The 20,176-nt window shown below is 44.8% G+C and overlaps 1 protein-coding gene across 7 annotated transcripts in view; it reads left to right on the top strand.

The window, feature by feature from the left end:
• MCF2L (MCF.2 cell line derived transforming sequence like) overlaps positions 1-20,176 on the top strand; it is a 121,811-nt gene that overhangs the window by 41,650 nt on the left and 59,985 nt on the right. The window contains exon 1 of one of the 7 annotated variants that reach the window (XM_007668692.3): positions 16,485-16,759. The exons of 5 other annotated variants lie outside the window; for them this stretch is intronic. In XM_007668692.3, the coding sequence (XP_007666882.1) occupies positions 16,687-16,759 (73 nt within the window). In that variant the 5' untranslated portion in view covers positions 16,485-16,686. Of the gene's footprint in view, positions 1-16,484; positions 16,760-18,155; positions 18,351-20,176 lie in introns of those variants that run through there. One more of the 7 variants, XM_029048107.2, reaches the window with a different exon arrangement.

Here is a 20,176-nt window from a genome sequence, read left to right as displayed (position 1 = left end):
TTCCATTTCAGTGTGACTGAAGTTATCAGAAGGGGAAAAAAAATGTGGTTTTAAAGGAGCAAGGTTCAATCTACACTTGTGCCTTAGTCCTACTCTGTTGTTCTCTCTCAATCCAGGAGAGAGAACGCAAAGTTCTATTTTTTTTTTTTCCTCTCGGGGGTTTCAAAACATGGAAGAAAGAAATCATGTAAGGATTTCAGTGTCGGAAATGAAAAGCTACTATGTTTTCTCAGAGTGGTGTTCTTTCCTACTCTCAGAGGCTCAAGGTGAGTTCTAGCTGTTGATTGAACCTTGATGGGGAAGGGGATAAGGGTGAGATTTGACTAGTGTCTAGATGTAAACTCTTTGTGGGCAGGGAACGTGTCCTTCCAATTCTGTTGTAGTGTACTCTCCCAAGTGCTTAATACAGTGCTAAGCAGACAGTGAGAGCTTAATAAATATGATTGATTTTTTGCTCAGCCTGAGTTGTGTACTTTGACACGTAATTGCCATTGGGGACTGGACCTAGTTAAAGATTCAGGTCCTTCAAATTCACGAAGCATCAAATAGCAAAACCTTTTTGGCTTTTACGTGACCGGTGAAACCCTACTTAAAAATCACCTCCTCCAAGAGGCGTTCCCAGACTGAGCTCCTCTTCCCCCTCTACTCCCTCTGCCATCCCCCCTTTACCTCTCCGCAGCTAAAGCCTCATTTTCCCCTTTTCCCTCTGCTCCTCCACCTCTCCCTTCCCATCCCCACAGCACTGTACTCGTCCGCTCAACTGTATATATTTTCGTTACCCTATTTATTTTGTTAATGAATTGTACATCGCCTTGATTCTATTTAGTTGCCATTGTTTTTACGAGATGTTCTACCCCTCGACGCTGTTTATCGCCATTGTTCTTGTCTGTCCGTCTCCCCCGATTAGACTGTAAGCCCGTCAAACGGCAGGGACTGTCTCTATCTGTTGCTGACTTGTTCATCCCAAGCGCTTAGTACAGTGCTCTGCACATAGTAAGCGCTCAATAAATACTACTGAATGAATGAATGTAAGGAGAAGCATCATTTTCACATCTTGCGTTAGTGTCTGGCAACGCGATTGGCCAGGCAGAATGCACTGAGGTTGAGGAATTGGGGATTAGAGTGTAAACTCGTTATGAGCCGGGAACATGTCCACTAATTCTGTTGTATTGTACTCTCCCAAGCGCTTAGGACAGTGCTCTGCAAATAATAAGCGCTTAATAAATACCATTGATTGATTAGAGAATAGAATCTGCCTCTTGAATCAGAGCAGGTTGTTTCACACCTGGACGTATTTGGCAGTTCTAGGTCTGGCCGGCTTAAACCATCCTCGATGATATTTATTGGGCGCTTACTGAGGGCAGAGCACTGTACTAAGCGTTTGGGAGAGTACAATACAACAGTTGTTGCACGCATTTCCTGACTGCAAGGAGTTTACAACCTGCAGATTGTGCCTTTAAATTATATATTGTAACCTACTTATTTATATTTAATGTCTCTCTCCCGCTCTTCAGTGTAAACTTGCTATGGGCAGGGAATGTGTCAGCTAATTCTGTTGTACTCTCCCAAGCACTTAGTACAGTGCTCTGCACATAGTAAGCGCTGAATAAATACCATTGATTGATTTTGATAGAAAAAGGCATCGGAATTCTCGGGAAATCCAGCTAACTGCTGATAGCTCTTGGTACTTGCAAAGAGTGGGTAATGAGGGAAAGAATTGTCCTGGTCCAACGAGAAGCAGCCTGGCCTAGTGGATAAGAACTGGCCTGCGAAGCAAAAGGACCTGGTTCTATTTCTGACTCCTCCCCCGGCCCCCGTCCGCTGTGTGGCCTTGGGTAAGTCACTTCACTTCTCTGCATCCTAATTCCCTCATCTCTAAAATGGAGATGAAGACTGTGAGCCCCATATGAGACAGGGACTGTGTCCATCCCAATTTGCTTGTATCTACCCCAGTGCTTAGCACAATGCCTGGTATACACTAAGCGCTTAACAAATGCCTTAAGAAAATGTCCCATACCTTATATTGCTGCCAGGCCCCAGAGAGAAAAGACCCCCAGATGAGATGCTAGTTTTTGAGGGCCCTTTTCTGGACCTGTACGCCTTTACTGTACTTCTTCCAAGCTGCCACGAAGCGGTGTTGCCTAGTGGAAAGAGCACAGGCCTGGAATAATAATAAAGATGGTATTTGTTAAGCGTTTACTATGTGCCCGGCAGTATTCTAAGCGCTGGGGAAGATACAATTAACCAGGTTGGACCAAGTCCATGTCTCACAAGGGACTCACAACATTAATCCCCATTTTACAGATGAGGGAACTGAGGCATAGAGAAGTAAAGTGACTTGTCCAAGGTCAAACAGCTGACAAAGGGCAGTGCCAGGATTAGAACCCAAGTCCTGCTGACTCCCAGGCCTGTTCTGTATCCACTATATCATGGTGCTTCTCTATCGAGCGCTTACTGTGTGCAGAGCACCTATTCTAAGCGCTTGGGAGAGTACAATAGAGCAGAGTTGGTAGACATGTTCCCATTCACTCAGTTTTATTTATCGAGCGCTTACTGTGTGCAGAGCACTGTTCTAAGCGCTTGGAAAAGGACAATATAACAAACAGGCACAGTCCCTTCCTGCAACAAAATGAATGTCCTGTTGGCACTTCAAGCTCCACAGTTGAAATCTGAACCCCTTCACCTTGTCCCCCTGAACCTTCTCTTCCACCTAACTCTTCCATCCCAGTTGCCACCCTCACCAATCCTTCTTGTCTCTGAACCTCACAAACTCAGCAGTACCCTTGACTCCTCTCCCCATCTTCCATCCCCCAAGTTCAGTCTGTTGCCAAATCCTCTTGGTCTTTTCACCCCATTTCCAAATCCTTCCATTCCTTTCCGGCCAAACGGCCGCTTTGCTGGCCCAGGCTCATGCCAGATCCAGGCTTGACCTCAACCTCCTCGCTGGGCTCTGAGCCTCTCCGCTTTTTAGTCCACACTTCACTCCGCCTCCCTGATCGTTTCTCTACCACACCATCTACACCCACCTCTCCACCCCTCCCCACATCCAACTGGAACTCTTGAGGTAATTCTATAGATTAAGGCAGAAAACAGAGTTACCATTCATGGTTCTGCCAGCAGTTGTTTCTTTAGTGACAGTAGTGAGCACAGTCACTGTTTGCTCTCTGGGAAGGGCATGGTCCTCTTTGTGTTCTTTGCCTGTTTTAGCCTTTATTACATGCAGAAAACAAAGGGGCCTCATATTTTCCGGATGTAATTTGGTGGAAAGTCTCGTATGGCCAGAGAAGCGGTGTGGCCTAGTGGATAGAGCAAGGGCTTGGAAGTCAGCAGGACCTGGGTTCTAATCCCACCTTTGCCACTTGTCTACTGTGTGACTTTGGGCAAGTGATCACTTCTTTGTGCTTCGGTTACCTCGTCAGTAAAATGGAAATTAAGACTGAGCATTTTGTGGGACAGGGGTTGTCCATTCTGATTAACTTTTATCTACCCCAGCATGTAATACAGTGCCTGGCACATAGTAAATGCTTAGCAAATATCGTAAGAAAGTGCTGCCTCAGAGAAGCAGCATGGCCTAGTGTATAGAGCACAGGCCTGGGAGTCAGAAGGACCTGGGTTCTAATCCCAGCTCTTCCACTTGTCTGCCATATGACTGTGGGGAAGTCCCTTAATGTGTCTATGCCTCAGTTCCCTCATCTGCAAAATGGGGTTGACTGTGACCCTCATGTGGGACAGGGACTGTGCCCACCCTCAATTGCTTATATCTATGCCAGTGCCTAATACAGAGCCTGGCACATAGTAAACCCTTAACAAATACCATTAAATAAAAAAGCTGGTGGTTTTCCTTTTTTTCCACAGCACAATGCAAGATAAGGGATATGAATGGTGAAGGAGAGCTCTTTACAACTGCATTGGTACCTCTGTTATTATTATTAAGAACAATAATATTTGTGACAATAATTGTGGTATTTAAGTGCTTACTACGTGCCAGACACTCAACTAAGTGCTGGGGTGGATACAAGCAAATCTCTTTGAATACAGTTCCTGTCCCACATAGGGCTCTCAGTCTTAATCCTCATTTTACAGATGAGGTAACTGAGGCACAGAGAAGTGAAACAACTTGCCCAAGGTCACCCAGCAAAAAAGTGGCGGAGCTAGGATTAGAACTCACGACCTTCTGACTCCCAGGCCCCGTGCTCTAACCACTAAGCCAAGCTGCTTCTCAGGATTAGTGGGTAAGTTGGTGCTAGAAGAGCAAAGCATGTGAGCTGGGTGTCAGAGGAGGCTAGCAAGATTAAGAAGGAGGTTCCCATGCTCAAGAAATCCATGCAGACAAGAAAGGAGAAAAGAAGCATCCAAGCTGTGGTCTGACCCAATTCCAGGAAGGTATTTGTTACCTCTACTATGGCGAAGAGGCCCTAGTCTTTCAGGAGTCATTTTGCAAATGTTCTGAGACAGAGCAAAGAGAAATCAAAGCAAGCTTTGTTTAATGTGCTCCTACTAGTAGAGCAGGTTGTCTGTTTGAGAATCTCCCAGCTCTTTGAGGGCAGAAGGCATTCATTCCTGTCAGAATGTGCTCTCATTATGCCTTTTGGCTAGTTACGGAATTAGTAAATGTTTTTTCAACAGCATGAGCGTGTGTGGATGCAGACCCACACGGTGTTGGGGGAAACTGTTTATGAGCAAGGTATCAAATACAATGGGTATTGCCACACACATTTTCCTTAATCAGTGGTATTTCTTGAGCTCTTACTATGTGCAGATTACTGTATTAAGCGCTTGGGAGAGGACAATGGAAACATTCCCTGCCTGTAATAATGTTGGTATTTGTTAAGCGCTTACTATGTGCAGAGCACTGTTCTAAGCGCTGGGGTAGATACAGGGTAATTGGATTTTCCCACACGAGGCTCACAGTATAATGAGCTTAGATTCTATATGTAATTTATAATAAATAGTTTAAAGATATGTATATAAGTGCTTTGGGGTTAACGTGAATGTCAAATGTCAGGTAATGTTGGATGCAGTGTTCCTGTTGTTCTTAATAGTATTTAAGTGCTTACTCTGTGCTGGGCACTGTACTAAGACCTGGAGTAGATACAAGCTAATCAAATTTGAACTCAGTTCATGTCCCACGTGGAGCTCACAGTCTTAATCCTTCTCTTACAGAAGAGGGAATGGAGGCACAGAGAAGTGAAGTGACTTGGCCAAGGTCACAAAACAGGCAAGTGGGAGAGCCAGGATTTGGAGCCAGGTCCTCTGACACCCAGAACTGTGCTCTAGCCACTAGCCCATGCTGCTTTTTAGCCCTCCTATCTCTGACCCCTCTCCCTCATCCCAAACTATCTTTGCTCTCGTGGACTCCTTCACTGAGGCTCCACTCTCCAGATTCAAGAGAGAATCCAGCCAGCCATCTCCTTTCCATACTATCTGCCTTCGTCATTCATGGGGGAAGTAGAGAGACCTAGTTGGGAAGACTCCGGGCCAGTGAGTCCAGGGACCTGGGTTCTCATCCCAGATCTGCTACCCACCTGCTTTGTGACCCTGGGCAAGTCACTTCATTTCTCTGTGCCTCAGTTTTCTCACCTGTAAATTGGAGAGTCAATTCCTGTTCTCTCTACTACTTAGGATGTGAGTTCCGTGTGGGAAAGGGGAGATGTCTGACCTGATTATCTTGTATCTGTCCCAGTGTTTAATGCAGTATTTGGTACACAGTAAGTGCTTAACAAATACCACAAGTCACGCAACTTCTCTGAGCCTCAGTTTCTTCATCTGTAAAAATGAAGATTCCATTCCTGGTCTCCCACCTACTTAGACTGTGAGCTCCACGTGGGAGAGGGACTATGTCCAACTTGATTATCTCGTATTTGCCCCACCGCTTAATATAGTGCCCGGCACAGAATAAGTGCTTAACATATATCCCTGACTCCATCCAAGCCCCTGCTCCCACTTGCCCCAACTAAGGCATGTTGGGAAGGTGCCTTCCTTTCATGGCTTACCTCTGCCAAAATGGCAGGGGAGAGAGATACAAAGCAGACAAACATCAAGCTAAAAGAATATGGTATTTATTGAGTGCTTCCTGTGTACAGAGCACTATACTAAGAACTCGGGAGAGTACACTCAACCACATTAATCCAAGCACTTATCCTGTCCCTCCTTGATTACTGCATCAGCCTCCTTGCCTCCCTGCCTCCTGTCTCTCCCCATTCCGGTCCATCCTGCAATCTGCTGCCCGGATCATTTTTTTTGAAACGGTTTGGATCCCCATCTCCTCTCTCCTCAAGAACCTGCAGTGGTTGCCCATCCACCTCCACATCAAACAGAAACTCCTTACCCTTGGCTTTAATGCCCTCAATCACCTCACCCCCTCCGACCTCACCTCGCTGCTCTCCTATTGCAACCCAGCCCACAGACTTGGCTCCTCTAATGCCAACTTTCTCACTGTTCCTCAGTCTCTCTATTTCGCCGCCGACCTCTCGCCCACATCCGGCCTCTGGCATGTAACGCCCTCCCTCCTCTGACAGACAATTCCTCTCCCCACCTTCAAAGCCTTATTGAAGGCCCATCTCTTCCAAGAGGCCTTCCTTGACTAAGGCCTCATTTCCTCTTCTCCCACACCCCTCTACGTCATCCTCGCACTTGAATTTTCTCCCTTTATTCACCCCTCCTTCAGCCGTGCAGCAGTTGTGTCCATATAGGTGATTTATTTTTATTAATGTCCATCTCCCCCTCTAAACTACAGAGGGGAAGGCCAGAGACTATAAGCTCATTGAGGTCAGGGAACTTGTCTACCAACTCTGTTACATTGTACAGTCCCAAGTGCTTAATACAATGCTCTGCACTCAGTAAGCGCTCAGCAAATACCACTGAATGACTGATGGATCAAAACAAAGCCTCACAGAGTTTTCAAATATGTAGCGGCTTGGCTGCTGCTTAGCTCCTCCTGGGCCCCAGAGGCCCCAAGTGTGCTGGGAACAGACTTTTTCTCCATGGCTATGCCAATAGATAGATCTTACTTCGGACCTCCGAGTTGAGCGAATTTATAACGAAAGCTGTCTGTTGAAGGAAATAAAAAAAATTCTCCCCAGAGCAGGCCCTGTGTCCCTCGAGGAGTGAGGAGAGGCCTCACCCTTGTCATCTCCCTTCACCTCTAAATAAGTGCAGCGATTGTGTTGCCATCTTTCATGTGGAAAATGATTAAACCCTCTCCTGGTCCCTAGATTCTGTGGCTGACCCAGTGTCAGGAAGGGCAATGGGAAACAGGGAAGGAGGAAAAAAAACCATATTGTTTAGCGTGATTAGACTTCATGGATTGCATGTCCGCTTTTTCGATCAGGTAAGGACAGTCTTCCTGTTTAGGGCAAAGTGAATGGGACAAGGATCAAAACAAGCTTGATTATATAATCTGCAGAGAGTAACGGGGCATCGGTGTTTGATGTGAGTGGATGGAAATGAAGTCTGCCAAATACTTTTCAAAGCCCAGGGAATTGGCAAGGCAGGCAGTCTTCAACAAAATGATTCCTGGGCTCTCTCCCTAGAGATTTGGCTTCTTCCCTTCCCTGGTGTAGTGGCTAGAGCTCAGACCGCGGAATCAGAAGGTCTTGGGTTTTAATCCCAGCTCTGCCACTTGTCTGCTGTGTGGCCCTGAGCAAGTCACTTCACTTCTCTGGGCAGCAATTATGTCCTTTGTAAAATGGGGATTATGACTGTGAGCCCTATATGGGACAGGGACTGTGTCCAATTTGCTTGTATCCACCTAGTGCTTAGTATAGTGCCTGGCACATAGTAAGCACTAAACAAATACCATAATTACTATTATTCCCTTCCCTATTCCCTATTATTATTACACTCCCCTAACCCCTCCACCACCATCTTTGAATGTAGGTAAACTATGAGTGTGAATTTATCTGGAATCAATACCTACATCTACTTGGAGTGGGAACCTCTCGGAGCGATAATTTATATAGGGCAACAGTGTGACCTAATGGAAAGAGCAAAGGCCTGAGAGTCAAAGGACCTGGGTTCTAATCCTGACTCCACCACCTGCATGATTTATGACCTTGGGCAAGTCACTTAACTTGTCTGGGCTTCAGTGTCCTCATCTGTATAATGGGAATTCAGTGCTTGTACACCCTCCTACTTACCTGTGTCCAGACATTATTTAAGCGCTTACTATGTGCCAGTGCTTATTGTTATTATTACGCACCAGGTCCTGTACTACATGCTGGGGTAGATATACACTAATTAACCCCCATTTTACAGATGAGGTAACCGGGGCAAAGAGAAGTTAAGTAACTTGCCCAAGGTCACACAGCAAGGAAATAGCAAAGCAGGGATTAGAACCTAGATCCTTCTGACTCCAGGCCCATACCCTACCCACTAGGCAACAGTGTTTCTCATTGCTATTTTGTCTCTATCCCAGTGCTTAATACTGTGGGGGTTTTTTTTTTGGGGGGGGAGTATTTGTTAAGCTCTTACTATATGCCAGGCTCTGTATAAAGCATTGGGGTAGATGCAAGTTAATCAGGTTGGACATGGTTCCTGTCCTACATGGAGCTAACACTCTTATCCTCATTTTACAGATGAGGAAACTGAGGTGAATGTTTGGCACATAGTAAACCCTTCACAAGTGCTACAGTTATTATTATTATTCTGAGCTATGGAGGGATGGGGGAATCAACAATGGTATTTACTGGAAATACACTGTGCACTGAGAATTGTACTCAGCAAGTGGGGAAGTCCAGGAGAATTGATAGATGATAATTGTGGTATTTGTTAATCACTTACCATTTGCCAGGCACTGTACTAAACTCTTGGGCGAATGCAAGCAAATTGGTTTGGCCCCAGTCCCCATCCCGCGTGGGGCTCGCGGTCTCAATCCCCATTTTCCGGATGAGATAACTGAGGTCCAGAGAAGTGAAGTGACTTGCCCAAGGTTGCACAGCAGGCAAGCAATGGAGCCAGTAGATGCGATTCCTGCTCAAGCTTAGAAAAGGAGAAAAGAAAAGTCTTTTGGGCCCAACTGGGGAGAGATCGAAACCCCTTCAATCACAAGCTATCCATCAGCTCACCCCAAGGTGCCCGGTTGGCCACAGGATGAATTGGATTTTTATTCCGTTCAACTCCATCGGCCCCCGGGGGAGGGGATATGGATTTCTGTTTATCCACATTGGCTAAATCAATTAAGTGCCCAATAATGTTTTTTACAATACAATACTTGTTCTAGAGGAGCTGAACTCAAGCCAGTAAGCCCTGAGACAAAAGGTCGCCATTTAGCGCTGAGTCCCCTGAACCACTTGGAATCCTTACAGACGGAGGGCAGGGCTGAACTGGAGTCTCCCAAGTTCTATATCCTCTTACTAATCCCCTGAGCTCCACAATTGTTGTCCGTTGCAGGAAGTTCTTAGTTCCTGGAGCAGGTTTAGCGTGTGTGCAGAGGCTGGGCCTGGTCTAGAATGAGGTAGGGAGGGGGAAAAGATGGGGAAAATCAAAATTTTTTTGCATTGTATTTGTTAAGCACTTAGTATGTACCAGGCACTGTTTTAAGCACTAGGGTAGATTCAAGCTAGTCAGGTTGGACACGGTCCCTGTTTTACATAGGATTCATGTTCATAATCTCCATTTTCCAGATGAGGTAACTGAGGCTCAGAGAAGCGAAGTGACTTGCCCGAGGTCACCCAGGAGGTACATGACGGAGGCCAGATTAGAATCCAGGTCCTCTGACTCCCAGGCCTGTGCTCTAGCCACTGGGCCAGCCTGCCTCTCTGCTGTTTCTCTTGTTGTTTTTCGATCCTTATAAACCTTCCCCATTCCCAGGCAGACTTGAGGCCAACTCTGAAGTTTCCGGCTGCTGATTAGCCACTGGCCAGAAAAACCTTTGACGTAAAGACATTTTTTAATGGGGGACTCGAGGGCCTTCTCTGGTGACCTTATGATTCTCCCTGCAACCCCCAACTTCCTGCAGAGCAGCCAGAGTGTGGAGACAAAGGACCAGTCAGTCAGTCGTATTTATTGGGTGCTTACTGTGTGCAGAACACTGTACTAAGCGCTTGGGAGAATACAATATAGCAGCCCCTTTCCCTGGCCCACAATGAGCTTATGGTCCAGGGGAACTGGACATTAATATAAAGAAATAAATTACAGATAGGGACATAAATGCTGAGGTGCTGGGAGCAGGGTGAGCTGGGAGGGCAAGCGCTTAGGATAGTGCTCTGCACCCAGTATGTGCTTAATAAATATGATTGAATGAAGGAATGAAAGGGAGAGTTTATTGGATCCAGGTAAGGAGAGCTGCCCCTCCCCTCCTTTGAGAAGCAGTGTGGTTTAGTGGAAGGAACATGGGCTTGAGAGTCAAAATGTCATGGGTTCTAATTCCGGCTCCACCACTTGTGTGACTTTGGGCAAGTCACTTAACTTCTCTGTGCCTCAGTTACCTCATCTGTAAAATGGAGATTAAGACCGTGAGCTCCATGTGGGACAACCTGATTACTTTGTATCTATCCCAGCGCTTAGAACAGTTCTTGGCACATAGTAAGCACTTAACAAATACCATCGTTATTATTATTATTTTTATTTATCCTGAAACACAGAGTTGTTTTGGAGCCCAGAAGTGCAGCCAGTGACACATCAAAAGATTCTCAGTCCTGCCAAGTACCTGGGTACTTTGGGACTTAAATGATTGTACGGTGAAATGGAAGGTTGCTTTCATAGATATGTTAACCTGTGCCGGTTATCAGGTGGTGATATATTGCTAGATAATTGAGTCACTAAGTATCCACACGAGTTTGTGATTAGCCAGGAAAAATTGTTGAGTTCTGCATTCTGAAAGCATATCATCATGCCCGAGAGATGGCATATTGTAATCAAGCGCCAGAATTTCCACGCAGACGACTTACGCTCAGGACACTGCTAAACTTGCATTTATGTTTCGGCTTGACAATGCTTTGGTTTTTGAATTGTAACAATTGCTTCCTTTTACGAAACCAGTTCTGGAAGCCCAAGTTGCGGGGCAGGGGTGGAGGGTGGTTTGGGGACACTTGGGAGTTGCAGGTAAATAGAGAAATGGTTTAAAAAAATTAATGAGGGTTGTGATGGGAAGCATAAGTGCTTTAGGGGCAGGAGGGAGAGTTACAGGGTCACCTGGTGGAGTAAGCAAGGCACCCATTTCATTCATTTATTCAATCATGCTTACTTTGTGCAGAGTACTATAGTAAGCACTTGAGAAAGTACAGTAAACAGTGACAATCCCTGCCCACAACAAGCTCACAGTGTAGTGCGGGAGAGGCAGACATCAATACAATAAACAGAGTTCAATACAATAAATACAATTACAGATATATTATTAGTACTGTGGAGCTGGGGGGGAGGGGGCAAAGGGAGCAAGTCAGGGTGATGCAGAAGGGAGTGGGAGATGAGGAAAAGTGGGGCTTAGTCTGGGAAGGCCTCTTGGAGGAGATGGGCCTTCAATAAGGCTTTGAAGAGGAGGGAGAGTCATTAGCGCTTTTGAGGAGGCAGGACGTGGGCTAGGGGTCTGGGCAAGATTGAGGCACAATGAGAAGGTTAGCATTAACTTGTGATGCAGTCAAAGTTTACTTTTGTGTGGTTTAATCAGTCAGTGGTATTTGTCAAGCCCTTATTTATTATTATGGTACTTGTTAAGCGCTTACTACTGCCAAGTCCTGCACTAAGTGCTGGACATAGTGTAATAACAGGAATAATGGGGCTATTTGTTAATCGTTTACTATGGGCCGAGCACTGTACTAAGCGCTGGGGTAGATGCAAGATGATCAGGTCCCACATGGAGCTCACAGTCAAGGAGGAGGGACTGTGAGTACTTAACGAATATTATTATTAGTAATAGTAGTATTAACATTATTATCCAGAAGCTTTAGCAGCTCAACCACTTCTCAAGCGGGGTTTCTTACGTGGATTAGAGCTGGATTATTCCACATTTCATACAAATATTGGATCAGGCAATTGGTTTGTGGCATGGAAAGACATCAGACGATATTACTGTCCAAAAGTTATTTTTCAGGGTGTGGTGATGCCCTCCCTCTTCTGACTACTGACTCCCTTAGACGTCTTTATGGCTCTCTATGGAATTAGCAGATACAGATCTTCAGCATATATCACCATACTTGCAAACATTGGAATGCTGCTCTCAAGGAAATGCAGACGGAATAACCAAGGCATTTTTTTTTCTATTGCTTCCTTTCCCCTACTGCTTTATGAAAGTTATCGCTGGGTGTTACCTGCTTTCTGGCAAGGAAGGAAAATGCCATGGTGGCTAGAAGCTGCATGACCTAGTGGATAGAGCACAGGCCCTGGGGTCGAAAGGACCTGGATTCTAATCCCGGCTCCACCACGTGTCTGCTGTGAAACTTTGGGACAAGTCACTTCACTTCTCTGGGCCTCAGTTATCTCAGCTGTAAAATGGGGAAGTAGACCCAAAGCCCCATGTGGGGCTCACTAGCTTGTATCTGGCCCAGCACTAAGTGTTCTACAGTGCTTGACACAGTAAGCGCTTATCAAATACCATCGTTCTTGTTGTTGTTTATTGCTTGATGCCAATGAGCATTTTGGGCAGAGTATGGGTTGGCTTGGCCTTGGTATCCAGGCCAAGATCTCTGGAAGAGAATATGTGTAGTTGGTGAGATCGTTTGGTAGCTTCAGCTCTGTGCCATCCTGCTGGGCCTCAATTTCCTCCCCTGTAAAATTGGGATGGAAAAGTATCTACCCTTCCCTTCCCCACAAGGAAGTCTTGAGGATAAAGCATGATACTAGGGATGAATTCGCTGGGAATTTGTCTGATGTTTCTATTTGCCAAGGAATTGTAGTCGCAATGCCATGCGCACGAGAAGCACTCAATAAATGGCACTGAGCCGTGGATTGGTAGCTGAGTAGAAGAGCAGAATGGGAAGAGCCTGAAATCCACTGGTCAGAGTTTGATCGGACAAGAAATAGGGAGCCATTGGAGGTTCTTGAAGGGGGGGCTAATGGGTCTGAAGTGGAATTTTGGGAAGATAATCTAGGCAGCAGAATGTTAAACTGACATGGGGAAAGGCTAAAGCCAAATGAGAAAACAGTCCCCATCCTCTTCATTGGTGATATTTATTGAGCGTTTACTGCAATAATGGTAATAATTGTGGTATTGAGCGCTTACTGTGTACCAGGCACTGTACTAAGCGCTGGGGTGGATACAAGCAAATTGGGTTGGACACAGTCCCTGTCCTAAGTGGGGCTCATGGTCTTAATCCCTGTTTTACAGATGAGGTAACTGAGGCACAGAGAAGTGCGGTGACTTACCCAAGGCCACACAACAGACAAACCCATGATCTTCTGTCTCCTGGGCTTGTGCTCTATCCAATATACCATGCTGTTTCTCTACTGTGTGCAGAGCACTGTACTAAGCACTTGGGAGAATACAGTATAACCATATAACAGGCACATTCCCTGCCTACAATGAGTTTAATAATGTAATAAATAAAAAATATGTAAGCTGTTTAATTTATGCATATCTCTGGTGTTTAGTACAGTGCTTTGAACACTGTGTGTGTTTATCAAGCGTAACTGGCTGATGACTGAAAAGAAATGGTACCAAAGTGTAAACTGAATGAAGAATTCTGTCCCCTGATTAAAGCTAGGAGGTAAAGGTCAAAGAGAGTAACTTGGAAATTAGTGTTACAAGGAGCTTTGTTCTTGGCTTGTTAGGAATCTTTCAGGCATATTCTCTTGGTTTGTGGACACTACTAGAAGGTTACATTACTTATGACATCACTAAACTCTGCCGGGCTGGAAAAGTCATTAACAGAGGAAGAATAGTAAAATTGTACTTTTTCCCTTAGAAATTTTTTTTTCCCCCTTAACTTAAAGAATCAGTGCATGTAAGTAACCTCTGCTGATTCTGTACCCTGACAGCAGAATAGCCGGGATGGCTTGGCTAATAAAACCTGATTTACTTCACAATAGATCTTCAATGTGAAACCAGAATAGGACTCCACAAATGAAATTTTATTTAATAAAAACAATTAAAGTTATGGTACTTGCTAAGCACTTGCTATGTGCCAAACACTGTTCTAAGCATTGGGGTAGATAAAACGTAATCAGTTTGGACACAGTCCCTGCCCCACATAGGACTCACAATAATAATCCCCATTTTACAGATGAGAGAACTGAGTCCCAGAGAAGTGAATTAAATTGCCCAAGGTCACACAGCAGACATGTGGCGAAGCCGGAATTAGAACCCAGGTCCTTCCGACCCCCAAGCCCTTGCTCGCTAGCCATTAAGCCATACTGCTTCTGCCAGATACAATGGGGTAAAAGCTGCCTAAACCTTCTGTGGCAATATCATCTTGGAAGGTTATTTTTTTTTCCCACAGTGGCATCTTTTACTTTGGATTAATGTTGTCTTGGGAGTTTTTCTGTGTTTTCTCCAAGTCCTGACCAGCCAGTCACTTCTACAAAGGGGAAATAAGACATAACTAATTGGCTGGTTTCAGATTCCATTCACATATGCTCCTGTGTCAGTCCCAACCCACAAACACAACATCCACACACCCTGCCTCTTGTATTTACAGAGGAAATGCTTATTCTTTGAAAGGGCAGCATTTCAACCCTTTGTAGTCTCACTTTGCATGTGGACCTTTGGCCATTGAGAATTCATCCTACCCTCAACCCCACACACTTGTGTACAAATCTATAATTTATATCTTATAAATGATTTATCATTTATTTTTTATTTCATTCAGTCACATAATGAGCGCTGGCTGTGTGCAAAGCACTGTACTAAGCCCTTGGGAGAGTACAATAGAACAATAAACAGGCACATTCATTCATTCGATCGTATTTATTGAGCGCTTACTGTGTGCAAAGCACTCTACTAAGCGCTTGAGAGAGTACAATACAACAGACACATTCACTGCCTACAGTAAGCTAACAGTCTAATTATCCATTTATGAATTATGTATTCACTATATGATTTGTAAATATATATATGAATTTATAAATAAATTAATATCTGTCCCTCTAGACTGTAAGCTCATTGTATCTTCCAACTCTGAATTGTATTCTCCCATACCGTAATTCAGTGCTGTCCACTCACAAGCACTCAATAAATACCATTCATTCAATAGTATTTATTGAGCGCTTACTATGTGCAGAGCACTGTACTAAGCGCTTAAAAGATGGCATTTGTTAAGCACTTACTATGTGCAAAGCACTGTTCTAAGCACTGGGGAGGATACAAGGTGATCAGGTTGTCCCACGTGGGACTCACAGTCTTAATGCCCATTTTACAGATGGGGTAATTGAGGCACAGAGAGGTTAAGTGACTTGCCCAAAGTCACACAGCTTACAAGAGGAGGAGCAGGAATTTGAACCCATGACCTCTGTCTCCCCAGCTCATGCTTTTTCCACTGAGCCACCCTGCTTCTGATCTATTTAAAAGACACATTAATTGGTTCCCAATCTAAATCAGTAACAGCAGATGGGGGCCGGATGTACAAACGGAGTCTGAAAAAGGTATCTAGGAGAAGGAATGTAGCCTAGTGGGAGTCAGAAGGACCTGAGTTCTAATTTTGGCTCCACCACTTGTCTGCCGTGTGACCTTGGACAAGTTATTTGACTTCTCTGGGCCTCAGTTACCTTATCTGGAAAATGGGGATTAAGACTGTGAGCCTCTTGTGGGACAACCTGATTACCTTGTATCTACCCTTGTGCTTAGAACAGTGCTTGGCACATAGCGCTTAACAAATACCATGATTATTTTTTTTTTTTACCTCTTCTCCCTCACCCTTAGACTGTGAGCTAATCAAATCTGATTATCATTGATCTATTCCAGTACCTCGCACAATGCTTGGTATATAGTAAGCACTTATCAAACACCACTGTCATTATTACCATTTTTAGTAGTAAAGCGCCATTCGTATGATTTCCCAGCGTGGAGCCCCTTGGTTAATTATTTTTTAAATCCTCCTGAAACCAAAGACCCCCTCCTAATCTTCTTTTGTAGCCTCTCTCTTTCCAAATCATTGATCTTGTCGGGGAGGCCACACTAAAAGACCTCATTACGACAACGGTATATTCCAACTTACACTTTTGCCATTGCTCTCCTCCAGCCATTAGGAGGAGAAAAGGAGATCTTCCTTCCTAAATACACTAGCTAAAATAAATGCAGAGAGAAAGTTGACTCATAACGATCTCAGAGAAAGAAAACAGGCTGTTAGGCTGTATATTTCCTGAAGTGAGAAGGGGGAGGGAGTGAGGCAAGGAAAGATGGCTTTTCTGGATAGGTTACCACTGGTTAAACACAGGGCTCCGGTAGGGAGGTTTTTGACATACAACACCAGCGGACCCAGAACCGCTTGTTTCCATATGCTCGTGTCCCATCAGTCATTCAACAGTTAAATGCACTCCTATACGGCGAATAAATGAATCGAGTCCGATATCGTCTCGTTCTTTGTTCGGCAAAAGCAAAATCAGAAGCCCCAGAGCAGCGAAGCCCCTGGGTTTCCGATCCCTCTGGAAGCCACACATCCTTTGCGTGTGATTTGAAGAGAGGTAGCGTATCCTCTGTGGCTCATCTTGGACCGAAAGATGGAGTTTTGCTCTCCCTTTGTGCGCTGAAGACAGGCTTCCCCATAAATAGGTCACCGCCTCTCTGGAGCAATTTGCAGCCGATTGATTTGTGACAGCATGACCTTAAGTCTGATCTCCTTGATGTACAGGGATATTGCAGAATTGTGGCTCTTTCTGAAGAGAAGCACAGGTGCGTCTGGTTTGCGCGTCTGGTTTTGGAATTCTGTATTCGGGCATTCGATTTATCCGTGCTACAGAAGCGCCGCTGGATTTCGTCGGGGTGATGGAAATAGGCTTAGGACATAAAAGACGAGGAAGCAAAAGTTCGATTATTTTGGTCTTTGTCGATAGAATAGGGAGAAATCCAACACGTTGCTCTTGATTATGTCTGAAACTGAAGGAGATTGTGGGCTTTTGTACTGGGAATTAAGCTCAAGGCTTGAATTACTCATCATTTCTTATTGGAGACTGTATATTGAAACAATTCTGGCTGTTTCAGACTGAAATAGAGGAGGGTTTCCGATCATGATCGCCTATTTCCACAGAATTCTTTGTTTGCTCTTTGATGCCGATCACCAACATGTGATCATCCCATTTTCCTGACATCCGGAAACAAATTGAACATCGTGTAAAACCGTGCACTAAAAGCACAAAATCCATCCCCGAGAAAGTTAATCAATGTACCTTTCATTCATTTGTTCAATCAATTGTATCTCTTGAGCACTTACCTTATGCTGAGCACTGTACTAAGCGCTTGGGAGAGGACAGTATGACAGTAAACAGACATGCTACCCACAACAAGCTTATGCTCTAGAGGGCCATTTCCAGGGACATGTAAATGAAGCATTTAAAATAATATTCCTAGCGGGATTACAGTTCAGCTGCTTAATGGGAACACGTGTGGGTCTATAGCGGTGATTAAAAAACTAAACCCAGTAACCCAAAATAAATATTTACCCTGTTAATCCACACAGCTGGATATATTCCTCGATGCATATGATCGACCCATGTCTTTAAGGGCTCCAAAGTGTTAGCTGTTGAGAATGTTGGATTTTAGTAACTGGTGTAACAGCAGGAGGCTGTACACCAAGCTGTCATTCTCACTGGGCTAATCTTTGCTGCAATTGATGTAGAGGAGTGTGCTCAAGGATAGAAGAGACAAATGGAAGTCTTAAGAGAGGCAGGTCAGAGCCAGTTGGAGTAATGGTAAATTAGAGGGGCCCCCGGATTTCTCCAGAATTTGCTTTCAGAAACGATCCTCGGTTCATCTTTCCGGCCACCGGCTCTTCCGGCTGCTAGCGGAGAATTAATGAACTGAGCATTTGTGTGAATTTTAACAAAGCAGACTTAATGGAATGACACAGAGGCTTAGGATTTGAGTTGCAAACAGAAAGACATTGAAAAGTTTAGGAAATGAGCGAGTGGGCCATTGGTTTCTTCATTGAGGGCCTGAGGGTGCAGTAAAAATGCCTGGGTGATGAAATGGACAATCCCAGCAACTCATTCTGGGAGGTTTCGCGTAAACCCAGATTAGTGGCTCCTCGAGCAACATTAGAGGAAATGCACAGCTTCACAGCTGATTCAGAAATCTCTCCCAAGAACACCAGATCTGGAGGAATAAACCCCTTAAAAGAGGAATCCTTCAGCATCAAAATGAATGCCTAGAGATTTAGAAGCTTCGAAGTGCCGAGACTTGAAGGACGGAACTTGACCAGCTCAGAGTGCATTTGATTGTTGCGGGCGTGGGAGGAGGATTTCTGAGTTTTACGTATGTGATGAAGGTGGGTGTCTTCTTGGATGATTTGCCATAGGTGGTTATTTGTGCTTCTCCCTCCCTCTTGAAAATCAATTTTCAATTTGCAATCTGTCTGATTTGGGGAAGTACAATCGAACCTCCAAGAGAATGTGTCCTGAAGGAGTTGGGCATGTAAAGGGAGGGAAGGGTTTTTTGTTCTATTTTTCCCCTGTGTTGAGAACCAATTTGTGGTTTCCCCCATCAAGGATTTTAGTAGGGTTACAGGAAAGTTAATAACTGCAACAACTAATCCTTTCTTTGATCATCATGAGCACATCCATGGGTACAGGAGGCAAAGGGGTAGGAGGAGAGGGGGAAGTGCAATTTTTCGTACCGACTCCCAGGGCTCAATCAGTTGTATTTATTGAGCGCTTACTGTGTGCAGAGCACTGGATTAAGCACTTGGGAGAGGACAATATAACAACACAGCGGAAGTGTTTCCAGCCCATAATGAGCTGTGATTAGCAAGAGATTTAAGGGAAGTGCAAGACTGGCAATTCATTGTATTTTTTTCATTTCATGAGCCCCAGCAAACAAATGATGAGTCTTTTGTGATGAAATGTGTGGTGTTAGCTGCCCGTGGGGTAGGGAATATGTCTGTTATATCGTACTCTCCCATGCTCTGTCCAGTGCTCAGCACACAGTAAGGTCTTGACAAATAAATATGATTAATTGGTTGAAATGTATTCTCAGTTCTCTCTAATCTAGTCTCTAGACTGTGAACTCGTTGTGGGCAGGGATTGTCACAGTTTATTGTTGTATTGTTCTTTCCCAAGCGTTTAGTACAGTGGTCCTCCCACAGTAAGCACTTAATAAATACAATTGAATGAATTTGTGCCTTAACCACATTGGCGAGCTTGCCTTTTAAAGAGCCATTCACGGAAGAGGTGGCCTTTTACTGCATTGTTCTGATGCCTCTGCTTGATGGCTGTTTTCATCTCTGCTTCTTGCCTTGGTGACCTTTCTAAAATCTCGGCTTTCCCGTAGTCCTCCTTTTCAGACCCTTAAGTGTTGGGGCAAAGGGGTGGGCAGTCATTATCTCAGGGCAAGCTACGGCTCTGACGCCTCCATCTAAGTTGTGCTTCATTTGTTCCCTAAGATATAATATTGATAATGGTATTTGTTAAACTCTATGTGCCAAGCATTGTTCTAAGTGCTGGGGTAGATACAGGCTAATCAGGTTGTCCCGCATGGGGCTCACAGTCTTCATCCCCATTGTACAGATGAGGTAACTGAGGCACACAGAAGTTAAGTGACATGCCCAAAGTCACACAGCTGATAAGTGGCAGAGCTGGGATTAGAGCCCATGACCTCTGACTTCCAAGCCCGGGCTCTTTCCACTAAGCCACGCTGCTGCCCTCCCTGCCTATGGGTCCCTTTCCCTCCTTCCAACCTTGTCCCCTTCTTTTTCTCTCCCCGATTTTCAGCACATCTTTGGGTATCCCACTGCTTTCATTCCCTTTCCACACACCCACACAGCCCATCTGCGTTCCATTGTTTCCTCGCTGGTAGGCTGTCTCCATTCAGGATCTCATTTGTAGTGATTCTGTCCTGGCTATTTGATATCAATCGTAACACATAGCTAGTGGTGATTAAGATTTCAGATCATCAGTTGGGACAATTTGGGTAGCCCAAGGCTTCAGGACAAGGAGGAATTCATTAGTGGTATTTATTGAGTGCTTATGGTGTGCAGAGGACTGTACTAAGCACTTTGGAGAGTACAACAGAGTTGGTAATCAGGCAGTCCATGATGTCATTGTAGGCAGGGAATGTGTTTCATGTTGTACTCTCTCAAGCGCTTAGTACACTGCT

Source organism: Ornithorhynchus anatinus, chromosome 20 (genome assembly GCF_004115215.2).
Source record: "Ornithorhynchus anatinus isolate Pmale09 chromosome 20, mOrnAna1.pri.v4, whole genome shotgun sequence".
Classification (NCBI taxonomy): domain Eukaryota; kingdom Metazoa; phylum Chordata; class Mammalia; order Monotremata; family Ornithorhynchidae; genus Ornithorhynchus; species Ornithorhynchus anatinus.
This window is presented reverse-complemented; position numbering and strand designations above follow the sequence as displayed.